The sequence below is a fragment of the Zosterops lateralis genome (assembly GCF_965231275.1).
Source record: "Zosterops lateralis genome assembly, chromosome: 1".
In the NCBI taxonomy this organism is placed as follows: Eukaryota; Metazoa; Chordata; class Aves; order Passeriformes; family Zosteropidae; genus Zosterops; species Zosterops lateralis.
In genome coordinates, this window is record NC_139762.1 from 120,490,210 (window position 1) to 120,517,050 (window position 26,841).

At 39.2% G+C, this 26,841-nt stretch overlaps 2 protein-coding genes across 2 annotated transcripts; one reads left to right on the forward strand and one right to left on the reverse strand.

Moving 5' to 3' along the window:
- Nucleotides 1-410: 410 nt before the first annotated feature.
- Nucleotides 411-17,038, forward strand: TERF1 (telomeric repeat binding factor 1; the record flags this gene model as incomplete). Its single annotated transcript, XM_083859276.1, has 10 exons — nt 411-771; nt 2,571-2,666; nt 4,749-4,879; nt 5,430-5,516; nt 6,802-6,951; nt 9,031-9,137; nt 10,290-10,355; nt 10,440-10,483; nt 11,504-11,568; nt 15,828-17,038. 10 exons carry the CDS (start codon nt 411-413, stop codon nt 15,984-15,986), a joined length of 1,266 nt encoding a protein of 421 aa, XP_083715402.1. The 3' UTR covers nt 15,987-17,038.
- Nucleotides 17,039-17,582: 544 nt separating this feature from the next.
- On the reverse strand, nt 17,583-26,560 carry SBSPON (somatomedin B and thrombospondin type 1 domain containing). The gene is made up of 5 exons (XM_083876989.1): nt 26,323-26,560; nt 20,569-20,763; nt 19,915-20,005; nt 18,904-19,080; nt 17,583-18,229 (listed from the first exon to the last, which is right to left on the reverse strand). Exons 1-5 carry the CDS (start codon nt 26,537-26,539, stop codon nt 18,112-18,114), a joined length of 798 nt encoding a protein of 265 aa, XP_083733115.1. The 5' UTR covers nt 26,540-26,560; the 3' UTR covers nt 17,583-18,111.
- Nucleotides 26,561-26,841: the final 281 nt, after the last annotated feature.

A 26,841-nucleotide genomic window follows, 5' to 3' on the forward strand; every position in this document is an offset into this window, starting at 1 on the left:
ATCACATCCCTGAGAGGAAAACTGTTCCGCCCTTCAGCACTTTCCTTAAATTCAGCTCTTCACAGACTACCTTCTTCCTCCCTGGGTTTTACACTTTAACATGTACAAACGGTTGCCTCCTCAGACAGACACACTCCAGCTAATGCCGTCCCTCTCCACACTCCGTCCTGGGCTTCCTTGCCAAGTCGAAGCTCCCGCTTTTCAGCTTTTCTAGGCTCTGGTCCCTTCCTTCCTCCCTCCCTCCCTCCCTCCCTCCCTTCCTTCCTTCCTTCCTTCCTTCCTTCCTTCCTTCCTTCCTTCCTTCCTTCCTTCCTTCCTTCCTTCCTTCCTTCCTTCCTTCCTTCCTCCCTCCCTCCCTCCCTCCCTCCCTTCCTCCCTCCCTCCCGCAGGCTCCTCTCTCCAGCACCCACATGAAGACACGCTTAGAGAAGCCCTTCGGATCACACATGCCGAGAGCCGGCCGCGCTGATTGGTTGCAGAGCGAGGCTGGGCGAGGAAACCGGTCTGATTGGCTGCGACGCGGCGAAAGTCAGGGCCGGCAGCCGTTGGCGCGCGGTTTGAAAATGGCGACGGCGGCCGCGCCGGGAGCGGCGCACGGCGGGGACAGCAGCGACAGCAGCCCCGTCAGCTCCTCCGTCAGCCCGGCCCCGCCGCCGGCCGTGGAGGCCGTAGCCGCGGAGTGGATGCTGGAGTTCGCCTGCTCCTGCCTGTGCCGGCACTTGGCGGAGCAGAGCGGGGCGGAGTTCTGGCGGTGGAGGGACGTTGCGCAGGGTGAGGAGGGAGCGGCGGTTCGGGGCTCTCCCACAGCGAGTCCCGCGGGCCTGAGGGGAGCTATCTCCAACACGCCGGGCGGTGCCAGCGCTAAAGCACTGTAACCCATCGGCCGGCGTGGTCAGCAGCGCCGGGGGCGGTGCTCGGCTCTTTCGGAGCCTCGGGAGGTGCCCTGGCCACCGGGGAGACTCTGGAGGCCTGGGGGGTGTCGGCAGCCCCCGCACACGGCGGCAATACAGCACTGCCAAAATATTTCATAGAACTGTAGTCTGGCAATCAGAGATGGGATGAAATGAAGTCTGGTGACTGGATTTTGTATGGCAAAACATATTTAAAATGAGAAATAAACTTTAGAGTGAGAGTGGTTGACAATTACAAGTAAATGTCTAAGTCTCAGGTAAATTCGATGGGTTTATGTTTTATTCTGTAAGAAGCAGTTTTCCTGAGGATACCAGGTTAGAGCTTTTTTTAAAGGGATTTTTTGTCTGTGTATGTTTTTGACCCAAGTGAAATGTGGTAGTATGACTTGTTTAAACTTCTGCAAAGAATGGCATGTAGAATGATTGCTAAGTAGATTGATACGGGATATGGTAAGAGGTAAGAAAAATAATGATAACTTAATAATGTACTTTGAATAGGGGACTGCTAGATTAAATTTTTTATGTTGCTTCTGGATGTGTGGCCTTTGGACTGCAACTCAGCAGGAGAACCGTACTGAAGTTTTGTGAAGGTGGGAAGCAGAGACACTGTCAATGCAAAAGCAGATTGAAAATATCTCCTGAGAAACACTGGGAAGACCAAGTGTATTAGTAGAAACGATTAATTAAATTGTACAGAATTCAAGGTCATATGGTAATAAGAAATAATAGCAAATTTTGAACCTGTTCCTACTCTGTTCAGTAACAGAGGAAAGAGTTTGGCACTCTAAGATTATAAAGTCAGTATTGTAAAAGTCTTTGGGAAAAGCTAAGCATAGTCTTAAGATTGTAATAGAAAAGTGGATGTGGTTTTTCCATAGAAACACAGAACCATTACTCTTGCATGTGCCAAAGGGAGACCCTACAGAAATAATGATTGGCTGTGAACAGGAAAGTCAATTCAAACTGAAGCAAGTGCAGAAGGGTAGGAAGGCTGTGGTTCCGGGTGACACCCAGTGGCTCCTTCGAACCCCAGCTATTCTGTGATTCACTTTGCATTTTGAATGGTTCTGTATTATGCTGTGAAGATGAATTACTATATCCAGCACATTAGCATAAGAAATTCACAGTAACCTGTGTGATGGGAATAAACTCGTGATAACTCCCATTTTAAATCCTTGTGACCTTCCAGCCGTGCAAGGAGGGTTTCCCTTGTAAATTTACATTTCTGAGCAAGCTTTCCATGTCACTTTCACTGCTTTAATTCTGTAAGTTGCTATAGCAACCTGTAAGTGTTGTGGCTCCTGGATTGTGGGCATTCCCTGGAAGTATTCTTTGAAGCAGACACCTGTCTTTTGTAGTAACCTACTTACCAAAAAAAAAAAAAATAAAAACCCTAAATTCAATACTATGGTCTTCAAATTGGATGAATATAAGCCTGTGATTAATTCTGCTTTTTCTTCAGAAAAGGATATCTTCTTCTGGTCAAGCTCTTAAATACTATTTAAGTTGTTTTAGCATGGAAGAATACTAATTAAGTGTGCTTCATTGGTTTCTTAAGGAAGTAGACATTTAGTGAAATCTGATCACAGTGTCTAGTGTATGTCTAGCCACACTGTGGCAGTGCTGGAGCAAGACTGATACTTTTCTCTTCTTTTCCAGCTCTTATTAATGGCCTCTCCCAAATACCTCCACATCAGAAGAAAACAGTATATCTCTGCCAGCTTTTGATAAGAATTGCACAAGGAAAAAGCCTTGGTAAATATTCAGGTCCTTTTATTCGCTCATTTAAAAATAGTTGCATGAACTTCTACAGAGGTGTATTAGATATACTTTCACATAGCCTTTACTGTGCATATCTATATATACCTTTATCTATAGCTATATCTATATACAAATAAATTGAATAAATTTCGCTATCTTTATTACACATTGACTGAGCTGTCCTGTCTGCAGGACTTGTGTTACTTTGTGCTGACTGACTTAGCTGCATGGAGCTTGAATGACCTTATACTTCTTAAATTACCAGGTCTTTTGTCAGAGTAGTACCAACAAAAGAAATATATGGGAAAGGACTGACTAGCTCTAAGTGAGCAATACCTGCAAGTTCAAAACTCAGAATATGTGTTCCTTTCTGCACATTTAACTCTAGAGTTTAAAATAAGACAGAGAGCAGGAATAAGAATATGGATGAAAAGGATGACTGCCTATGTTTCCTACAGAAGACTGTAAGACTTTCTGCTGGCAGCAAGTCCTTGGGGCTCTTACTCACTACCATATCTTCTGTTTGGCTGTATTTGTAACTTGTTGGTTTAGCCAAGATCATTTTGTTTGAGTTTCTGGAAGACTTTAACTTTTTTTTTCCACTATTTGATAAACCTGTTTGGAATTTAAAGACTTCAGAAGCAGTCTTGAAAGAATGAGCATGGAAGAAAAAAGTGTATTCTGGCCTAGTGATGTCACAAAGTCTTTTTTTTATACAATTAAATTTCCTGTGTTGCTTATCTGGTATTATGTCACCCTGATTTAGTTTAGCTTGAGAATCAAATTCTAATATTTAGAGTAGTTCATCAAATTATTTAAAATAGTATACAGATTATGAAATTTTTGTGCTAATGCTCTAAATTATATTATTGTCTATAACACTTGAGAATATTACTTCACTGTGTTTTTATCTTATCAGTAGAGAATGATCTGTGTGGTGAGGGAGATTGCATGTGTACATGGAAAGATAATAGATGGTATCTTTCCTATTTTTTCTAGTTATTAAAGTATTTGATCTTTGCTGATCACACAGAGTAGGCTGCCTCAGCTCTCTAAGAGCTAAATACTTTGGTTTTACACTATTAAACAATATGACACGTCATGTTACTTGATGGAAACAATAATCAGAGAAACACGTGTTTTTGTTTTAGTTGTGTATATATGCACATATGTTTGAAATTTCATTGTTTAACATTGTAGCAGGTATAAAATAATCCTTCTCTCTTCAGTATTGTGTAAATTGTTTACTTTCTGTTTGAAAAATACTTAATGAAAGGAGTAAGTTAAAAGAGATTCTGCTGATACCGTAAAATGAAGGCATAAGTGAGGCTGTAGTTCAGTGAACATCTTGAATTAAGCTGGCAGTGCCATGGGAAAAACCATTTGTGCACCTGCCAGCTCCTCCTGCATCTGTTACATTGGCACACTCACTTGTGCAGGTGTGCAATGACCAGACTGGGAAACTGCTTGAGAGTGTTGAGGGGATAAATATTTGGCTTGGCTACATTTCTGCCAGAAATGGTCGCTGATCCTTTGCTGGGAGTTTGCACAAACTTGGTGTTGGCACAGCAGTGCACTGGCGTGGGAGGTTGCTTCTGCTTCCTCAGTGACAGTCCTATGTAGAGCTGTTTGAGTTTCCCTCTCTTCAAATACAACAAAAGGTGTAAGAAATGGAAATAGTGATAGACTCAGGAAAAAAAAACCAAGAAACTTAGCATGGTGATTATATTACAAAATTAATAGTATCAATATCAAATGGTGTGGTATTTGATGCTAAGTTTAATATATTATTAATGCCAGCCCAAATACTTAATTGCAGGTGGTGTTTTAAGTGAAGAATGATTAGTTGACATAACACTACCTGAAAATGCAACAGTAATGTTATTAGCAAGGCTAGGAAGAACCAACCTCTCTGAAAAGAAGACAGTTGCTTCAGGTTTCTTAAACACACCTAAAAAATGAGGGAAAAGGAATTGAAATTGTATAATACATATTACTTTACTGTATATAAATAATATAATCTATTTAACTTTATCCTTTAATTTTTGCAAGTGCTTTGTTTTTTTCCCTTCTAAGGATTAAAGTTTGAAAATGATCAAAGAATTTCACCTTTGGAATCTGCTCTATCTTTCTGGACTTTACTTGAAAGGGAAGAAAACAAACTGGAAAAACTTCATGAAGATATTCGTCGCTTGATTCAAATTCAGGTCTGTGTCACTCACTCATAATGCTTCCAGATGCTGCCTACTCATTGGGAATGAGTGGCTGGAAAGCTGCCTGGCAGGAAAGGACCTGGGGCTGCTGGCACTTGAGGACATGGTTTAATATGGTGGTGGGTGCTAGGCTGATAGTTGGACTTGATGACCTTAAAGTTCTTTTCTAACCTTAAAAATTCTATTCTATCCTGCTTAAACAGAGCTCCTTTTACAAAAAGCTTGGGTTATTAGCAGACTGAACTGAATCTTCAGCTTTAGGACAGAGTAAATAGATCTGTACAGGGGACCTTTTTCTATCTCATATGGTTGCTGTTTGTACCAGTTCAAATTTGTTTCAAAGTCTGCCAATCTGGAAAAGTTATCAATTGAAATACTTTTCAAAACTAACTGTTAGAATTGCGTAAGTGTCAGTAACCTTTAAATATATAATCCTCTGAGGTTTTGGGAGTCTTAGAAAACTGTAGAATTGTGAATTCTCTTGCTTTTTCTGAATCTCAGGTGGAAAGTATTTCATAATATCTTGTAATTGTATTTCCTGTAGATTGTAGCAGTCCTTATGGAAAACAGATATTTCAAGGAAGCTGCTGAAGCTCTCGAAAGGCTGTTCACAGACTCTGAATCAGATAAGGTAGTAACTTGCTTAAATTGCATTAAAAGCTCTTGATTTTCAGAGGCAAAAGAGGGGAGTTGGTTTGGAAAGCTACTAAAACCTACCTGCACTTCAACCTCATTATTGTCTATGCAGTCACTTTCACACCTATGTCACTTAAAAATACAAAAGGAGATTTGTGGCTAGGAGATTGATTGATTGACAGAAATACTGGATGATTTGTGGGATTAAAATGCTTTTAGCAGCAGTTATTCTTCATCCTCTCTCCCACTTCACATGAGGAGTTAGATGACACTACAAATTCTGGAAATTTGATAGTGCTGACTCTGAACAGCCAGTGTGGTGATTTCTATTGCAGTGGACCCTGTCACCTCTGGTTAATGTTCTATGTACCAAAGCATCCCAGGGAAGGAAAACTCATTAGGTTCTGTAGTACAGACTGAATGCCATTATGCCTCTTCCTGGAAAAGACAACATATGTGTCAGGCCACCTCCTTGTTTGAAGTTGACTGCATCATTCAGAAAGTTGCAAGCTTGAGTGCATATCTCTTTAATATAATAGTTAGTGCACACACTTGCATTTGCTGTGGTGGAGAAAAGAGCTATAGAAGGACTGCAGGCAAAAAGAAAAGAAGTTAAAAATGCTACCAATATCTTCAACTGGTATACTAGGACACATGTTCTATGTAATTAGTAGCCTGTGTGTAACTTACTTTTCAGATACACTTCCATTCAGAGGATTTGGATGTTTGGAAAGTGTAGAGTGTAGTAATAGTACTCAAATTCATAAATAAAAATGCAGCCTATACACAGAAGACAATTCTCTGGCTATATTGGCTTCTTTAAAATTCAGATGGATTGGTAGACACAATGTGAATTTCTGATTAAGCAGCATTGATGTGTCCTTAATGCTGCTGTACTAAGTTATCCTTTTCCTGAACACTGTACACCCCTTTCAATGGCAGTCTTTTTGAGGCATCAAATGAGAAGAGAGAACTGAGTAGTGGGTGGCTTTTTCTGGGTGTGTTTTTACTCCACTGACAACCCTGCTTTCAGTGTTTTTGTAAAGAAAATTAAAATGTGCATCTCTGATCAGTTAAACTTTACCATTTACTGAGCACATAAAGTTAATATCTGGTATTATGTCTAGTTGACTCTAGAACCCTTTCAAACTGCAGCATGAAGTTGTAAAGGGATATTCAGAAAACTATATAATCATCATGTTTAGCTTTCTGTATTTTCTGTTTAGCATAGATATCAAGTTTAATGCAGGATTTGTGTTGAATAAAACTGCTTTTCTTAGCCTTTAAGGGTGAAGCTGGCAACCGTAATTAAAACCAAGGATCCATATGTTCCTCTTCTCCAAAGCTTCAGTTACAGTCTTTTGATAAATAAAGTCAAGTCTTACATTAAACTTTCCATGAAAGAAAATGAAACTAACTTCTTAATACAGGTATGTTGAAAGTATTTTAAAAACTTTTGGGAAAAGTTACCTGATATAATTAAATAGATTTATCCTTTCAAGGGAGTTGTTTAGGCAATATTCAGTTACTGTATTAAATGAAAAGGAAACTTTACCTTCCTTTACATTATATTTAGCCTTTTTGTTTTAATTACTATGTCTTGAAGAAAGTGAGTAGGAAAGAGACTAAGATATCTTCTATGAATGCTTTTCCCACAACTGTTTTGATTAGAAAAACAGTTAGGAAAATAACGTAATTAAAACAAGATCTGTTTAAGAGAAGTTGTTCTGATATGGGACTCCTTAAAAAATGTAGCCTTATATTTAATGCTTGTTTTATTTAAGCCTACATGACTACTTATACTAAAAATAAAAAATCAAGATCTGTTAATTTGGCTAAAAGCTTTAGGAATGTCAGAGGAGTTAGGAGATAGAAAACTATTATTGCTCTTTTCCTGTAAATACAAATGTTCCTTAAAACAGTCTTAACTCTTACTTAACTTGCTCAAAAATGATTTAAAATTGGCAAGAACAACATTCCTTCTTCAGTTCATCTTCAGGAGGATTGTAAAGAATTTCTCTTATGTTTACTTCATATAAAAGAATATTGAATTATTCAATTACAAAAGCACGGACGTCTAAAGGTAATAAGAAGCAAATTTTAAATAAACAATCCTGAAGTTCCTCTGTGTTTTTCATTTTCTTACCAGAGAGACTAGACAACTTATTAAATACAGTCAAAGGATAATGCAAGGAATACCTTTTAGTGGTTTCACTTGACTGTCAGTTTTCAAGTTTGTTTTCAAGTTAATTTTTCAAGGCTCTTTCTTTGAGTCTAAGAGGAAGTGGAGGCTTGGAGGTGTCAGAGAAGGCCCAGAACTCCATACTGGCATGTCTAAGGCCCTCACTGCCTCCACATTTGTACTACTGTCTGCACCCACATGGCAAATCTTACTTTGAACAGAGTTATTCTGGCATATACAGGAGACAGTTTTGTGAAGAATTCTCACTTCTGTTCAGCACACAGGTTTCCCAGTGGTGTAACCTGTCTTCTCTGCAGAAGAATACTCTAGCTTTAACTGTTAATTTCTCTTCTCTATACTTCTACATCTGACACTAGAAGAAAATCATAGCATAGTTTGGATTGGAAGGAACCTTTAAAAGTACTTTAGTCCAACCCCCTTTGCAATAAGCAGGGACATCTGCAATTAGATCAGGTTGTTTAGAGCCCCATTCAACCTGGCCTTCAAGGTTTTCAGGGATCAGGCATCAACCACCTCACTGGGCAGCCTGTTCCATGTTTTTCCACTCTCATCATAAACAACAAAAAAAAAATCTTCCTTATATCTAGTCCAAATCTACCCTCTTTTAGTTTAAAACTGTTAACCCTTTTGCCACCATTACAGGCCCTGCTAAGAAGTTCTTCTCATTTTTATTCCGTGTAGGAGGCCCCTTTTTGGTACTCTAAAAGGGAGTAATGGATTACTGCTTCCTTCTCTTAGCAACAGAGGAGAAATAACCTTAGTTTAAGGCTAAAAGTTTGAGCAGGATGTTAGAAATAATTTTTGCCAGTGCAAAGAAGGTTGTATTACAAGCCTAAGGTCTGCTTAGAGATGTCTTTTGCAAACGTTACATGTATGCTTTGTCCAGCCGTGTGCTACAGACCTAGAAAAACTTGACACCTCCAGCTTTAGTTTCTAACCTACTTATAAAATCCAGACTTTGGAGTACATTGATAGTATTTGCAGTCTTAGTTAAGTTCTGCAATTTGCTTCACACATTAAGTTCACTCATGCAACTATTCATTGTATCTCTGTGTCAACATAAAAATCAATTGCAATTATGACTAAAATTTCTCCAAGTTATTAGTTGATAAAGATCTTTATGGATTTCAACTTAACATACTAAAGTTGTTTAGAAACTATTTAGTTTAATGTTAATACCTCTGAAATGTCTGTCAAATAAGCACTGCTAGTTCTAATAAAAAGGATACATATTAATCTTAGTGCAAACTCCCATCCTAGGTACTGCCTGGCTTTAATTTTGAGATATCAATTCTGTTCCTCACAGGAAGCCACAAAACACGTGGTGTCTCAAGGGTTGGGAGCAACAGCATTGCTAAACAGAGCTGTGGAAGTCAATGAAAATGACAAAAGCGATTTGGAATCAAAACAAAGGTTTGTATTAAGTATTATATTGCTAAGGGATATGCTTGGACAGTAACATGAAACTTGTAAACCAAAAAGTAGGTAGAAGGAGGGACGTTAAATTCCAAACTGCTGTCCAACAGAAAATGAGCTACAAGCACATTCCGTATTTTTTTTTAATTTGTGCTCATCTGTGGTTGTTACTTTTGGCATTTACATCAAACAACTTGTCATTAAGTTTAATTATGTGTGAGGTTGCACAATTTTCAGTTTAAACAGCTGTCAGTCTATAATAATAAAAGCACAAAAAAGACTTTGCTTTTTTAATGCTTGATTGAACTCCTTTTAGTTCTAATTGCAGGCTATAGATCATCTCATGAAGAAAAAGAACAAGGAAATGGAATCAGTCTGTTACAATTTTCTTACAGCTGACCCCTTAATGATACTAGTGTGAAGGGAAATAGTTACGTTGCTTCATGATTCTGACAGTGCAAACCTTTGGAACAATTACATGATTATTTTGGAAAATGCTAATATTCTAGGTTTATCACCACTTGTTTTTCAGGGAGAATACATTGCAGTGTTTAGTTGGGAGAGAGTCTGTATGTCTTCATTTTTGTATTTGGAATACTTGGCATCATTTAGTTAATAAAATTGGCTGGTGCAGACAGTATAGAGGAATACAAGTAATAAGATTTTTTTTTTTTTTTTTTTTTAAGAAGGGCATCTCCTGACACATCTGAGAGATATGATGAAAGACTCATTCAAAAAAACCTACGGAAATAATTCCTAATGAAAAAATAGAAGTGCAAAATGTCTCAAATCTTCAACTTAAATATCTTAGGAACAGGCTACCCAAGGAAGTGGTCACTGCACAAAACCTGACAGTTCAAGAAGTGTTTTCACAGTGGTGTCAGGCACATGGTGTGACTCCTGGGGATGCCTGTGCAGGACTAAAAGCTGTGCTCAGTGATCCTTGTGGGTCCCTTCCAACTAAGCAGATTCTGTATTTCTCCTCCAGGTACAGGGAGGCAAGGTTAAGAGGACAAATGCATTGGTGCAGGGATTTTATGTCACTGCTTCTGTAGAAGTTTTAGTATTTTCTTTCATTTAAATATTGTTGAATCATATAAATGGCAAGTTGCTGCCTAGGAAATTAATTTTTTGTCTTTTCTTTTTAAGACTAGTGAAAGAGGAACAGTATATCACAACTCAGTCATCTGGAGACATAAAAAACCCCACAGTAAGGTAAAAAATTTTGTTGTTGTTGCTCTGCCACAGACTTTTCATCAAGTTTTTTGTATTTTTACTTTAGATCTGTGTTCTTTACAGGAAACTTTCAGGACAGAAACCTAAAGAGAGCAGAGTTTTTCAGAGTGAGTATTAGTTGATTTTTACACTTTCAAAACAGTCACGTCAAACACTTATTTCTAACTACTATCCAATATGATTGGATTAATGCAGAAATGGTTGTGGTGGATAAAAACACTCGAAGTTGTGTGTGGTTTCTGCACAAATGCAGGTTTGGTGATTGCCATATTTAGGAAGCTGTGAAGTGGCTTTTAAGATTCTCTAGCAGTTAATTTTGCAAAATCATTCACTGTTTTCTGGTTTGCTTGGTTGGTTTACAAGACTTATGGTATTCTGTGCAAAAGAAAGCTGCCAGAGGAGTACTGAAATTCATTTCTTTCTGAATTCTGTGCTGGAGAGCTTGATTGGGAAGGAACTAAAAAAGTTAGCTGATTGGAAAAACAAATTGTACTGTAAAATGCACAAAGTCAGGATGTTTGTGCATTTTCCTGGTATTACTTCTTAAAAACCTAACAACACAGATAATATACTTATGAGTAAATTCTTAATGACCATTAGCACCCTCTTACCACAGAGAGATTATGATATAGTTCCTGCACATGGACATGGAAGGACAAATTAAGATGCATTGAATGCTTGCCCAGCTAAAATCTGATACATGTACTTGGAAATGAAGGAATTTCTACACAAAGAATTGTAGCTCTGATTGGTTGTTACGTCCCGCTCACTCTATGTAAAATGAGAGCAGTGCACATAGTAAAAATGTTTTTACCAAAATGTTTTATTATTATGTACCAAATTTTACCTAAGGGTTTAAAATATAATTCTTATGTGAGGTCTATTGTATAGAAAATATGGAGGGTTTTTTGAATAGCCTATTATTTGAAGCCCTTGGACTATGACAAGATTCATTTGTATTCATATATAAAAGTATACTTATATGTAAACAAACAATGAAATTTTCCCAATCTCTGAAAGCACATCAAAACAGTGTACATTCTCATCATGTGTAAATGGAAAAATGCAAAACTGCTGCCTTGATGTTGACTCCTCATTGTTCTAGATTTATATTGACTGTCTTCTAGGTCTTAACAACATGCAAAATCTGGGAAAAAATGGAGATTCTCTGGCATGCAGCCGAAGAAGACAGGTTTGTACCTATTCTCTCTTCTAAATGGAGATAAAATGAATCTGCATGCCCAGAATTTCTTTCCCAGCTTTATTTAATCTAATTTTAAATCTAGTTCTTAGATTTAGGATTCTGTAGATTACTCAAAGTGCTACAGTTCCTGAAATGGTTACAGTTCTTTTCTTTTTAAAGACCAGAAATAAAACATATTTTTACTGTCTCAAATATTGTTGTTAATGCTTCCAAGCCTTTTATTTGTTGAAATACACCATTACCAAAGCTTAGGGAGAAATAAAAGTTCTTTCCACATTTTGGATTAAAGAATTCAGGATGTCATTTGCCTGTGAGAATTTTGAGCAACTATCAGAGGCAACTTATTTTTCCTTTATAGAAGGGTTAAATATTTAGCAAATTTATAATTCAATCCTTCATTTATGTGATGTAAAAACCTTTTTACTTGGGAAACTACTCTAGTTTTTATAAACCAAATGGTAGTCTTCTTATAATGCTCCACTTCAAACGGTCCTTTGTGTTCTCTTCATGGGTAAGCCTACTTAATTGAATTACATTAAAATAACCCTACTGGGTTCACTAATGCTAGAATTGCAGAAGTGTTTGCCTTAATAGAATGCAATTTGAAGTTGATTTGATGTTGGAGTCTTTCAAGCTAATTTTTGTTTATAGCAAATTTTCCTTCATAAGTATTTTATCATGATAACTGAAGAAATTAACATTAAATAAATATATTACCATTGTTGGATTCCTCTTCATAATATCTCTTAGGAAGCAATGCAGAGTCCTTCTGTTTAGGTAATAGTGCAAGTTATCATCATACATTCATTTTGATGTGAGCTGTTTCATTTTTCTGGTGTTCATTTTGATATTTCATGTTTCATATAACAGGGAAGACCAAATATCCTTATGTTTTTTGGTTTGGTGTTTTTTCTTTTTTTTTTTTTTTTTTTTTCCCTAGAGGAGAGTTGTACTTATTCCTATATCTTCAGGCATTTTACTGAAGTTGAAATGCTGGTTAAATCTTCAATTACATGCTGTCTTCATACTGGTTGAAGTCCTAATGAGGCCTCATCTACCCTTGAAGTTTGAGCCCCAATAAAAAGTTTTTACTTTCTCACAAATCTCAGGAGTAGTTAAATAACTCACAACCTCTTTTAAAGCTGCAGATAACACCAGTGCACTAAAAAAAAAAAAAAATAGTAGCACTTACTGGATTTGCTTTTGGCCTTTAAAGACATATTACTTTATTCCAGCATCTACTTTGATAAGTACCTTGTTAGCCAGTTACTGGTAAGCATTAACACTTCCAAGCTTGTTTTCAATATTAAGAATTAAACTATTTAGACCACAATAACACAGAGCTAATGAAAGCTTTGTATTCACATATTTTTATGCTGAGCTAGTCTGTTATGGGGTCACCTACAAGCACTGTGTCTAGGTCTAGGTCTTACAGACACATCTTGTCAAAAAAAATAGGAGTTGTTTGCTTAATTATGTTGTTATAGTTCAACCTTAATTGAATATAAAGACTAAATCTGTAGAGGACTGCATCTGACATTGGCATTGAAAAGAACTTAAATGAAACTTAAGATTCAGAGCTGTGTTTCTTTCAACACTTAGAAAAGTTGTAGGCATTTGCTCCCTCTGTAAAATTTATGCCTTACTCCCTACCACTGAAACCTCATAAATGTTTTACAGAATGCAATGATAATTGGCCTTTTAAACAATAAATCTGCTCTTCTGCTTAATCATCTGGGTTATAAAATTGTCCACTTGCATGAAAGAATGCAATGAATGTCAGAGCTGTTGACTTCTAGAACTTCCTTTTCCATGTAGTCCCTCATTCAATGTTGGCATTGTTTGCTCTTGTTTTGTAAATGGCATTTCATTGCAATGGTTCAGTGCCCATTTTCAGCCTTTCACTGCAGTGTTTTCAGTTAGCTGCATAGAACAATCTGCAGTGCTATTGAAAGGACACATACTGTATTTTCTTACTCCTAAATTAGGGGATGCAAGTGTCACAGAATTTAGGGAATTGTTTGTATTCAATTTTATATTCAGTAAGTCTATGGCAAGTTCTTTGAGTTGTCTAAAATCTGCATGATACTTTATTTAAATTAAACAATGTACCTGAAAATCTGAGGGTTCAGAATTTAATCGGACTTGTATGGAAAAAAAAAAATCCATATATTTAAAGCTGAAGGAGAAAACTCAGAGCGGAGTCCCATAGTGCATAAAGGAAGACAGGTTACTAGAGCAGAACTGACTCTAAGGAATAACAAGATCTTTAGATATGTGAGGGAAAGTCTTCACATTCTGCCTGGCAAACTCAAGCTTGCTCTGCTGGTGTTCAGAGCTGGCCAGATGTCACGTCGCTGTGGACCAGGCACTGTGCTGATGTGAGCTCAAGCGTGGTGCAGCATTATGTCCAGGCTTTCAACCAGTGTTGTAACAGTGCAAAGCTGAATCTACATAAATTCTGTCCCAGAGGGGACAGATGGCTTGTTAGTGAGTGGGGCGGGGGGCAATCACTGTGCTGTGCTGTTCCTCAGTGAAAAGAAAATGAAAAATTAGTCAGTCCCTGATTTACCTGTAAAGCAGGCCCCTCATTTATACAATATAGGGAAATTTATTTTTTAAAAAAGCTCAATGTAAGCAATTAAAAAATCAAAACAAGCTAAAAACAACCCTTTTAACAGCAAATATAATTAATCATTGCAAGTAACAAGGGTTGTGATTGTCTCTTTTGATGAAAGTATTTGAATTATCTGGTGTTGTAGGTCAAGCATAACTGTATTACTTGAATAAAGATTTTATTTAGGAAAGTTTTCTGGCATGCTCTTAAATGAGATGAACTACATGATTCCAATGGAATCTCTGGCCTTTTAATAATAGTAGAAAAAAAGAAAGCTATTCACTGCTAATGTTGCAAAAGATCTGTGGAGCAGGAAGAATTGGGAAAAGGAAGTATTTTTGATAAAGTATAAACTACTTTAGAGAACTTTTAGGTTCCTAACTGTTTAGAGATACAGTTGAACTACTCTTTCTTTTAATTCTTTCACTGCTTAGTGAGGTTTGTCAGTGATCAAAGTTTACTAAGGAGACCCTGATACTTGCATTAAGCTGGAATAAATCCATCTTTGAGATGTGAAGTTTTACACACCTCAGCTTGCACTTTGTGTAGATGTCACATTTTCCCTTTTTGGAGAATAAGCAGGATATAGTTTTGATCTGATACAATTTTGAGGCTGAATGTTATCTAAGCTCCTTCCCTCTCAGAAACTTCCCCTGTCTTTCATGTCTGAGCCCTGCTGCAACTTTTGGAAGTTTAAATGTAACAGAAGGGTGGAACCATGCAGAATAGCACTCAAAATTGTTACCTGGCCAGAGACTGAACTGTCGATGCTTACAAGAGCAGAATCTTTTAAAGATCCCAGAAGAATTCCACATCATTAAGAAACAGATTTATTTTTTCTTCCTATTTCCATGGATGTGGGTTCTTGTGCCACTGACAGTCATAATGGCTGGGTGTTCCTGCTGCTCATCCTCCCTTGTGCACAAGCAGCAGGGTATGCATTTGTGTAATGACAGCAGCCATAAGATTTACATTTCCATTGGGTTCATTATTTTCAGAGTTCAGTGATGTTTGTTCCCCTGTAATTTACGTTTCCTTGCACTTACCAGATCTACTACTTGGCTTTAAGTTGTAGCTATTCCTTAGCACCTACATTTCCCTTTCTGCCCAGTTCTTTACAATTTTGAAGGTTTCAGTTGTAAAGGTGAGCCATAACATGATTCCCTAATGTTCCCTTCTGCTTTATAGCCAACACCATTTATCCATTTGATAGTTGGAAGCGATCTGTTACTTATAGGAGGTTTTATACATACTCTGGGAAACCAGCCTTCTTTTTATTCCACCAAGCTATAAATTTTAGGACTTCAGATTCAGCCATTTACAATTCTTATGGCTCTTGTAATGTTCTATAAACATTTTTTACTTCCAATCCATTTACTCCAATTAACACAAGGCTTTATTAACACGGGTCCCCTTTGGGACCCCCCCATAAAGCTCTACACATTTAGTTACAAATTTATCATTTACCTCTAGTTTCAAGATACGGTGCTCAAAAGAAAACCCCCCACTGACATCTGTACTCTAATAACAAGGAGCTGTTTGAAAACTTGCTTTTATATTTGCTGTAAGTTCTTACATTAATACCTTTCTCTCCTCGTGTATCTGGTATTTGTCTATGTTCTTGCCCTAGCGATGGACTTACAAAGAAGACTCAGAGCTGAAATCGGGAATAAGGAAGTTTGGAGTGGGTAACTGGGCTAAAATTTTAGCCCATGGTAACTTTAACAACCGAACAAGTGTCATGTTGAAAGACCGGTGGAGAACATTGAGCAAGATCAATGCAACCTGATTTGGACTACAGGAACCAACTCTTCTTGACCTTCCCCTAGATGAGGACCTACTCCAGCTCTTCAGAATAACATCTTATTTTAGTCTCAGAGTGTCCAGCAGCGTTGCTGTCATAAAAAATGAAACAGAATAGTAACAGTAATTCATTTAAGCTCACTTGCTCTGGTAATGAAGACTTAAAGTCTGGCCTTTTTTGCTATATGTAATAATAGATGGTCTAGATTCTGAAATGTGAGAATGTTTGCAGTGATTTAAGAAATGTCTGTTCTGTAAATAGGGGTATTAGATCTGACTGGCAACATCTTTAGCTTGATGGAGGCTAATAAAAAGTCCAGTGTTCTGTATTTTTAAAGTGCTGTATCTCTTTTTAGATTGACCTTTTCATAATTTTATTTCCTGCTATATAACCCATTCTAATTTGTTTTGCTTCACTTCAAAATTTTGGTCAGACTTGTCATCTCTGTAAGTTATACCAAAAAGTATGCATGTATTAGTATTGCTAATTTTATGAGCTGATGATTTCTTGGGCTTTTTTTCTGCAGTTAAAAATGTGTAAATTCTTATAATGTTGTATTTGTAGGTAACAAAGAGACTGGTTTTTTTTACATGGAATGGAATACTATTATTCTAGCACTTAGCATTTCTTGGTTACCTTGTGCCACCTACCTTGTCTTGACAAGTGACTTCGTCTAGACCAGCAGGAAAGGGGAAGCTCAAAAACGCATGGCCAAAGTGAGGCTCAGTAATGAGTCTACACTTGTCAGTGACAGCAAAGATACACTTTGACAGGGGTCACTGTCAAGGTCTCTGCTAGCCACTGCAACTCTCCTGCTCATGGGAGACTAGAACAGATGAATGATGGCACTAGCCTGTCTCTCTGGATTCAGATCATTGGGAAGAGATTTCCACAATCTCTTAAAACTCATGCTTTCCATTGTCAGACTGGTGTGATCTAGTGACTTGAACAACCATAGTAATAACTAGCATTCTTTTAAAAGTGAAATCCCTTGAATTCAGATGTTTTCTGTACCTTTTTTTCTTGACTAAGGTTTTTTATTTTCCAAGAACCTTACAAGAAAAAGTACCTGACTAAATTGGTCATAATAAAACAAAGCACTCTGAGATAATTTTCCCCATTAAAAAGGAAAACATATATTCTTGAAATCTGAAGTGTTCAGAAAGTATTAAAATAATCTCTACTTTCTGTTTTGAAGGCTTGCTTTCCTTATAATAAAATGGTAAAATATAGTTCAAAGGTTTGTTTCACAACACACTCTTATTGTGGACAGAAGCTCAAGCAGATCACCTTCCTCATTCTTGCCAAGAGATGTCATGGTTTCTTCCAGAGAGTCTTTGTGTTGCATGGAGATGCTGCCTATCTTAACAGGAAATTTTCTCAACCTGAATGGCAGTCTTGCCAGATGTTGCAGGTTCCTATGTTAATCATTGTAGATGAGCATTTTTAACTAGTAATAAGTAATTTTTTTACTCTTAGCCAAGGCCTTAGTCACTAAGTCTTGTCTAGGTTCATCTGCCAGAAAAGTTACACTGTATTATTGACATGAAGTTCTGAGACCAATTCCATAATACTGCTGACTAGGTATATGTGTTCATGCAGGTGGCTGAATGTGAAAACTGCAGCGTTGTAGTGTAAAAAATTGTCTAGGTGATACTAGAGAGGAACAAAAGACCTAAACTGAAATTGGTTTCAGCTCTCAAAAACTTCATTTTTATTTACCCTTGCTCTTAAATGTTGACAGTGACTATTCTCAGACTTAAAAATATTTGGCTGGCTGACTACTGAGTAGAGGAACAGTGCCTGTACACAGGGCTGTGGCCAGTAAAGATGGAGAACTTCAGGAAAAGCAACTACTAGGGTTAGAAATATTAGCTCTTTAATTACAAAAGAGAAACATGGAAACATGCTTCTAGTGTTCTAATACAGAGGTCATTCTTTGCATTTTATACTAAGGCAGAGAGAATTTCCTGAAACACTTCTGCCAAAGTTTCAACTCATTTAAAATTTGTTAAGGCTCCAGAAAATGCAGCAGAAATATATAGGTTTCTTGGTATCGGTGTTAATTTTCTTATTCTTTTTGTTGCCATTTTAAAGGTGTTTTAAACTTTTATGTAAAAATAAAACTATGCACCAGGGGACAGGAACAATGTTCCAGTTGCCGGATCTTCTTCCACGTTCCTTGGCACTGAGAGTTGCCAATTGCTTCCCAATGTAATATTTTATCTCTGAAATGAGACAATAAATGAGAAATTAGAGGAGTAAAAGCTGTGTATTTAGTGTTACTGGATTGTGTTGTATAAAATGTTACAAGATTGGATTTTTTTTAATCATGTAAGTAAGATTTTATTAAACTCATCTATCTCTTAAAATGATTCTGGGGCAGACATTATATTCCTAAGTGGAATATCCAAGATGGTAGGTTGAGGAGCTGGTTGTACAGGTATTAAGTAGTATGTGTATTAATAAATGTATGGATCAAATAAAAATCAGTTCTGAACAATAAATACCTACTTTCACAATTACTTTTGTAAAAAACAGGTATGTAGGCTTGAGGGGAGTACCAATCCACCACTGTTAAATCTGCAATCAGACATGGACTATGGCAGGAGATACACTTTTTAAGTAAAAGTGCCCATAGCTGTAAAAAGTCCTCTTCCACTGCACAAATTCCTGCACTTCTTCACAACAGTGAATAAAGCATGCAATGCACTGAATTCCTATATTGAAATTACTTCCCAATTTTATCTAGGTTTTAAAAGCAACTTCTGTGAGAACTGAAATGGTAAAACCTTCCGAGCTCTACAAAATTATTTGAACTGTTCCATTTTTTAGGTATAATAAATGCAACTTTTAATGAGATGTTGAGAAGTTTCATCTCCTGTTCTGGGTTTTGGTTTACCCGTGTGCGTTGTGGCCGTCTCCGGAGCAGCGGTGCGTGGCCGTGCTCATGGCTGGGGGCTGGCAGGCGACGCACACGGTGTGTCCCTCGCGCAGGTACTGCATCCAGCGCGCAAACGGGCGCGTCTCCAGAGCACAGTGCTGGGAAAGAGACTCCGTCCTGAACTCCACACAGTATCTGCTCAGAAGGAAAAGCACCAAATTATGAAAGATGAAGCATGAGCTAAGGAGGCACTTTGAATGGATTTACATATCGTAAGGGTGATGTTTGTGAAGTGCAAGTTAGACGTCGGCATTGCTAACAAATCTCTTTCTGACCCTAACACAATCAGCGGATTCTTAAAAACATTATGTAAACTATTTCTCATTCTATGCCCCAGTCCAGTGTTTTATGTATAATCTCACTTTCTGGTAGTGTTCTATATTAAATTATTTTGAAAAACATCTCAGTAACCCCCTTTTTTTTTTTTTTTTTTCCCCTATGCTGCTGAAAGAAAATGGAAAAGAGACTTTAAGAATATCAATGAGTTTTATTGTTCTAGGGAAAATAGCACAGGACAAAGCATTATGAGCATCACAGACCCAGTAATCGCCTAATTTAAACTTCATTACCATCTCTACTGGTAACTAAACAAAATTTCTTATTGCTTGTGTCAAATAGTTTTTTTTAAAAAAAGGTCTCGAGACCAATCCCATTCAGCCCACTTTGTTCAGAGACCTACATCTAATTTCTCAGACTTACACTTAGGATACATTCAGCTTTGTTTTAGTGTTGTTTGCTGTTGGCTTTCACAAGCAGCAATCATCAGAGTTGCCATGATCCCAATGTCTAATTCAGGACAATTAGCAAGTAATAAGAAACATCTAGAATATGCAAATAAACTGCAGGAGAGAAAATCAGTACAAGCTATAGCTTATTGTTTAATTATTGCAAATTTAATTGCACTTTTCTCTGTAGCCAGCTGGTTTCTCCTGAACAAGATGACCCACATACATATGATAAATAGATTACCCTGATGCTTCTTTGTCTGAAGGCCAGAGAGAAGATGTTGTTCGTCTTTTTCTTTCTTTACCATATTCAGAAGTAGTTATGAAAGCAGGGACTGAGGAAAAAAACAGTTATGGTAAAACAGCAAGGCACAGCTGAGTCATATTTCAGTTACTGTAACAGTGGGTGAAGGAATCAAGAGCTTGTGGATTGTGATGCTGGCTCACTTTATTGAAAAAGTGATAAAATGTTGGCAACATTGGACCTCAACCCCATTCCCTACAGCTAAGCTCTCTATTCAGAAGGAAAATATCTAACAATGCATGCCATCTAGTCAGTGAGGAAATAGGATGTTCTGGAATCCCACAAGGAGTACTGTTTCCTGTTTCATACTGAATTTGTGTTCTAACTTCACACAGAGAGAATTTGATACTTACATCCAAGTGAAGGAATGCACACAGCTTAGTTATTTCCATAACAGAAATTAAGAAAAGCCAGAGTAGGAAAACAAATTATTGAATAAAAAGCAATATGACATAGAAAGTAGTGTTCTAAGTTAGATTTTTAACCAGCTAAGTGCAGATAAATGCTTGGTTTTTTGCTGTTCATTGACGTCAGGAAAAGTTATGAAGGCTGTGATGGACACAATGTACAGCAGAGAGATGAAATTGAGAATACCGTGTTCATGGCCACAGTCCTCTCCCTGGAAAGTCAGGTATTCCAGGCAGCCAGCCTTCTCCTCCAGAGCTGGACACGGTTCCCCACCGTTTTCAGGTTCCTGTTGTACATAGCGCCTACGGATCCGCAGCCCAGGGTGACACTGCTCTGCACAGCCACTCCAATGACTCCACTCCCCCACAACACAGGGAATAGCTGCAAAGCAGTATTAAAACACTATTAGTAGTCAAGACTTCTGTTTTATCCTAATTGCTCTCAGAAGCTTGAGATAGTACGATTATATTGAGGGGGTTTTGTTTGGTTTGTTTTTTTTTTTTTTTACTTTCTCTTTTCTAATTTTATTTATATGGGTTTAGACACTCTTCCAGGATTTTGCATAATCAAATTGAAAATTCAAACCTGCTTGCAATGCTTGGCTCCCTATTCCATCCCTTGTCCACAAAGAAACAGCCCCTCATCAAAACCATTCACTACAGCTGTGGGATTCTCCTGTACTCTCTTCTGAAGCATAAAGCACTAGCCTTAAAGGAGACCAGCTCATGGATTATCTCCATCAGACTGGTCTGGCCCTCCTTGGCAGTTCCTACACCACCTAGATTTTGTTTAAAGGCTAGAACATTAAGTAGCAGCATGCCCAATTCCCTTCAGATCATTTTTTAACTCCTCTTTCCTCAACACTGAACTGTACCCACTGCTACAGTTTTGTTTCTCTGCTTTAACACAGGTCTGCTCATTTCCAACTACAAAACAGTTCAGTGGATATTTGAATTTCAGTTCTCATGGATCACAAACTTCCTCTGAATTTAATCAAAAATTTGGGGGAAAGTACCATTATTTTTAAAGTAAACTTTCAACCATAAGAAACTGCATTTCCCTCAGGCAGGGGAAGAAAAGGTTTTGCGGTGTCATTCCCAGAACACAAAACCATGTAATAGATACATTATTCCTGAGTGAGAAGCTTCACTTTATTTTTCCATTAAAACAATATGCAGCTGTAAAGATCACACAGCCATTTCACATCTCCATGAAACTGCTTTCCTTTAGCCTCATCTCCATGAACACCAAGTCCCTGTTTTTGAAAACTCTATGACCAAAAAATTTTCCCTTTAGCAGTTAGAATGAATACTACAGGTTTTCAAAACTGTACTGCAGGTTGAGCCCTGAGGGTTTGGAGTAGGATGACCTCTGGAGGCCCACTGATGGAACAAATACCACCCCTCCACCTGGGAACTTTGAATCTGCACAGCCTTGGCAGGAAGAGCAGTGAAAGAGTAGATAAGAAAAATGTCACACACAGGCATCCATCAAGTAGAAGAATTCTCTGAGGATAAACAATCATTTCCATACACAAGTGATCCTCAATTTGTGGCCTACAAAGACATTTAATCTGATTGGTGATCAATTTCCAGTAGCCTTTTTCCTGGAGGCCACCTGGTAGGTGCTCCAGATTAGAGAATGGTACAAAATACACATTATTATCAATAGGTGGGCTAGCTTAAACTGGTCCTAGATTGCTTTGGGTCATGCTCCTTATTATCTAGTTAAATAAAACTTTTGCATTTCCCATGTGTACTATTTTTCATTAGCTTGTAATGGAACATAGCACATGCTTTCAGTTTTTTTTCTGCATTTCCGGATTACAATTTAAATCCCCAAGAAGCTTTACAGATTAACCACGAGTTACATCCTTGTATCAGCATTGCAGGAAAGTGATGGGACCAAACTAGTCTTTCAGGATAATATTTTATGCCCTCTGGGATTCTGCCAGTATAAGACATTGGGAAGAAAGAGTAGAATGTAATAACCTCCTTGGGGTTTGTGACTCTTCTCATAAAACACAGAAATTGCAGTGTTTGCTCTGTCATTACATCTCTAATTTCTTGGATGACTACCAATATCATAAAGCAGATAAAACCTCTGAAAGAGGCTACTTGGCAGATGTCCTTACCACCAATCTACTAAAACTCCCTTCCTCTGTTCTCACTGTGCACCAGCTGTTCTGACCAAACTTGCCCACTTTTGAGTGGCCTGACAGCACCAGGTGTCTTGTGGCTGAGCGTCTGCATCCCACGCCCTAAGGAATTCCACTGAAACAGAACCACAGGGCTGCCCTGGCTATTGGGCCACCAGTTGTTCATCATGTTCAACGATTAGTATTCTCTGGTGTTTTCCTCTAATTACTGATAAACACCTTCCCAGACAGCTCCTGAGTATGATTTGTATAAAACAGTGCTGGAAAATCACAGAAAAAGCTCCCTTTGCCACATGCAGACACCTGACACTGCACCACCAGGCACCACCCTCAGACACATCCAGGTCCCCCAAAGTACATGACACAACCTCTATGGCTGTGAAGGCACCACACTGACATGTTGCAGTACAGTCCTCAGACTGTTTGTCCCAAGAATTGTGAACTTGAAAAGAAAACTAGTGATAGTGAAAATGTCTTAGACCCCACCACAGGATAGCCAAGGCAAGTGCTAAATGTAGTATGGACCTCACAGTCTTTGCCACCAAACACAGTCCTTGACCCCATTTGATTTAATGGTACAAGCACAAACTTCAATGCCTGATCACACATCTTAGTTCTACCCCAGTATCCAAAGAACAGTAAGTGTCTATCTAGCCTGTTCCCTTATCTATTGATTCTCTTCCAAACTGGCTACATGAATGACCTGCATAAATAAGAATTTCCACACAACTTTAATCCCATATTAGCACCTCGATATGCAGATAACATCAAGTCTAACATCACATTTTCCATGAAGAAACTCCCAAAGGGACTGAGTAACCACATAACAAATAAAGTGATGACTTCATGTCTTACTGGAATCAAACCAAGCCGACAGTTAAATATTGGTCATATCCAGAAATACATGGTAATTTTATGGTTATCAAGACTCAGAATGAGAAAGATGAATTGCCCTAGTCATGTGGAAAAATAAGAATATTGAGTTCCTAGAATGGAATTTAGGCAATGGGATAACACTGTTGCTCTTGCAGTCAGTACCCAACAAGTATTAGGGGACAGTAGATCAATTTTGTGCCTTGTCGGAAAGATGTCAAGCTCCCCAGCATGACAGAGACTGTGTCCATGAGCTGACATAAAAGGAATGATGCCATCTCTTGACACACAAAAAGAAGCATCAGGGGCCCATAGCTACATCTTTATGGATCCCTCCCTGTGTTGCTATTTGCTCAGCTTACTTAACAGAGCAATGTCAAACGATGATTCATTGAAACAATGAGGATGTGAGTCAAAGGAAACTGAAGGATGGGATTTGTTCCCAGGTACCTACCAAAACGTGGAAGCTAACAAGACACTTGGAATTTTAAAAATACTCAGAAAAATTACATTGTTATCTTATGAAAGACAGCTTGAGTAGCCAAAACCTTGGTTTTGTCTCCCATTTGCAGCAGTATGAAACACAGATCCTTATTTCTGAGTCAAACTCTACTTAATTTTTTTCCATCTCTGGAGAAAGAAAAACAGAGGATTGTAGAACGTTCATTGTACAACATATATTGCAATGTATAAGAGTCTCTGGATTTTCTCAGAGTAACCACTTCGATTCAAATGGTGAGCTGATTCCTTTCTTAGGCTTTCTCATTGGGCAGTAATTCCTATTTAAAATGCTGTGTACAGAAATATTCTTCCCTCAAAAATATTCCTAATTTATTCAAAAATATTCTTCAGTGTTAGAACTATAAGGAAGTTTACCTAAAAATTCTTGAACTTGGGTTCAGCAGTCCATGAGCTTCTGCTGAGCCATCTATTTATAAAGTACCAAACCTCCAATAATTTTTAGGCATGACAGAATTTAACCCTGCCGCTGGCAGCTTTAGGATGTTCATTCTTTCAGTGGTTTGTTTTATTTTGGAGCATTGTTTTTGTATGATTCCTAACATCTCTTGCATCCTAGCATCTCTTGATCACTTACATTTTAGGTACTTTACACTTTCCCCAAAGAAAAAGTCATTTTTTGGGAAAAGTCCCCAAAATTGTAATTTCTGCAGGTGCTGAAATCATGAGTTGTGAGCAGATTGACAAACAATCTGTAGCATGAGAACCATTAATCATCTTTCTTCACATTTCCATTTTAAAGTTTTGAACTCTACATTCAAAACAGTGAACTATTCCAATGAACTAAACACTTAGATCCTAGCAAGACTCAAAGGGGAGACCTCAATATCCAATAGGAACAAAGAAGACTAATATTTTCAGCCATACTCGTGTAAATTGATACAAACTTCCACTGGGACTATTTAGAATTTCTATTTATATGGAATACAAGTTAATGACAGAATACAAGTTAATGACTTCTTTTGAGACAACCACCACCGAGCCTGAGACAAAAAATATCATCTTGATAACAGCAGGGCATCATTCATGCCAGAAGTCACAGTAATAAAAGTGTTTAAACTAGAACTTCTCAAGCACAATCTTGAGCTTCTTTTTAAAGGATTTCAGCTCTGTTTTAATGCTAACACTGTGCATGTTTATCAGCTCTCTCCTTTTATGCTTGAATATTAAAAATCATTTGATTTACTGAAAAGGTGCAATATGCTGTGGCTGTATGACAAGTATCTTGCCAGTTCTCCCTCTACTGACTTTCCTGAATGAAAGAACAATGTATTTTTAAAATGCTAATTTCAAAAATGCCACCTTCTGTCAGACTTTGTGTTCCATTTTTTCCCTTCTGTTACTCTGAGGAGATTACTTAGCTATGGGAGAGCTGACCATATTTCTTTTAGAGACCTGGGGTCACAGTTCTGCTCTCGTGAGTTCTCCTGTGCAGTTTTACATCCCTTAGGACAGGTCTACGCCATTTGAGAGTCGTTCTCCCCCTTCCCAATCCAGGCAGATGTAAGCCAACTTGAGTCCCAAAGCTATGTGGCTATGTCAGCACGGCACTGAGCCTGCTAAACACACCCTCATGAGCAGGACTGTGCAGCACAGGCTCATGACTTTTTGGCTGTAGGCTGGCATGTGTCCAGCCAGCTGGGGAGAGACTTCAGGCTGAGCGAGGATAGTACTGCACCTGCACAGCAAGAGCTGTGTCCTGCATCCCAGGCAGAGAGGGATCGGTGAAATTGTGAAAACCACAAGGGGTAGAAATCCCACAGAAAGAGGCACTGTGACTCAGTTCGGTGGACTGGGCTACTTTCCCCTCCTTGCCATTGCTCCCTGGGAGACACTGCAATCCCCCTCCCTCTCACTCACGCTCCTATCCTTGTTTTAAACCCTTTGCCTTCACAGTAAATTCTTGCGGATTCATGCTCCTAGACAAAACCTCACCGTGGGGACTTCCCCAATTATTTAATTGATATTTGTTTGTCAGGATGTGAGGACTCAGCTGAGAGACACAGGCGGTGCTGAATTAATCTCCCTGCTGTCTCTAATCGGACAGCCCCCCCGCAATCGACTTGTGTTTGGGACTTGCCCGAGTGAAAAATAAGCAACATAATATTTTAGAGGTAAAATAACTTCAGACTGTCACTGTTCTACAGCCGATCGGGAAACCTTTTCTCTCTGGTGAAGGAAAAGTCTCTGTCTCCCTCCCTGAGCCTGGCGCTGCCCCAGCCCGGTGCCCGCTCATTCCCTCGCCCCGGGGCTGGAAAAGGAGGAATCTGCCCCTCTCGCAGCCTGAGCCCAGGGAAACCTGCCCATCCATAGCCTCGGCAGGCAGCTCCGGTCCCGGGGAGAGCCCCGGGCCCGCGGGGTCCCGCCGGGGTCGGGGCAGAGGCACCTACCCGGGCACGCCTGGCCGTGGTCGTGGCAGCAGTCCCCGCTCCGCCGGCAGCCTCCGTCGCAGTAGCAGGTCCCGTAGCCACCCCCCTCCCTCCATCCCTGGCCGACGCAGGCGGCATCCCGGCCCTGGCAGCACCTTCCCTGGCAGCTGCCCCCGGCCCCGCTCCCGGCCCACAGCAGCCCCAGCCACAGCGCTCCCGACAGCGCCGTGCTGCCCATCACCGCCACACCGACACCGCCACACCGGCCACTGCCACACCGCCACACCGCCACACCGCCCCGACGTGCGGGCCCCGGCACCGCTGCGCGCTGCGGCCGCCGCCGGCACCCAGCGGAGCGGAGCGGGGCGGGCCGGGCGCCGGGGGCGGGGGGCGGCCGGCCCGGCCCTGCCCTGCCCTTCCTTTCCCTGCCCCACCCTGCCCCGCCCGGCCCGGCCCTGTGCCCTGCCCTGCCCTGCCTGGTCAGGCAGTGGCACAGCTGCCGGGGCAGAGCTTTGGGGTGCGGAGGCAGCGGCAGCTGGG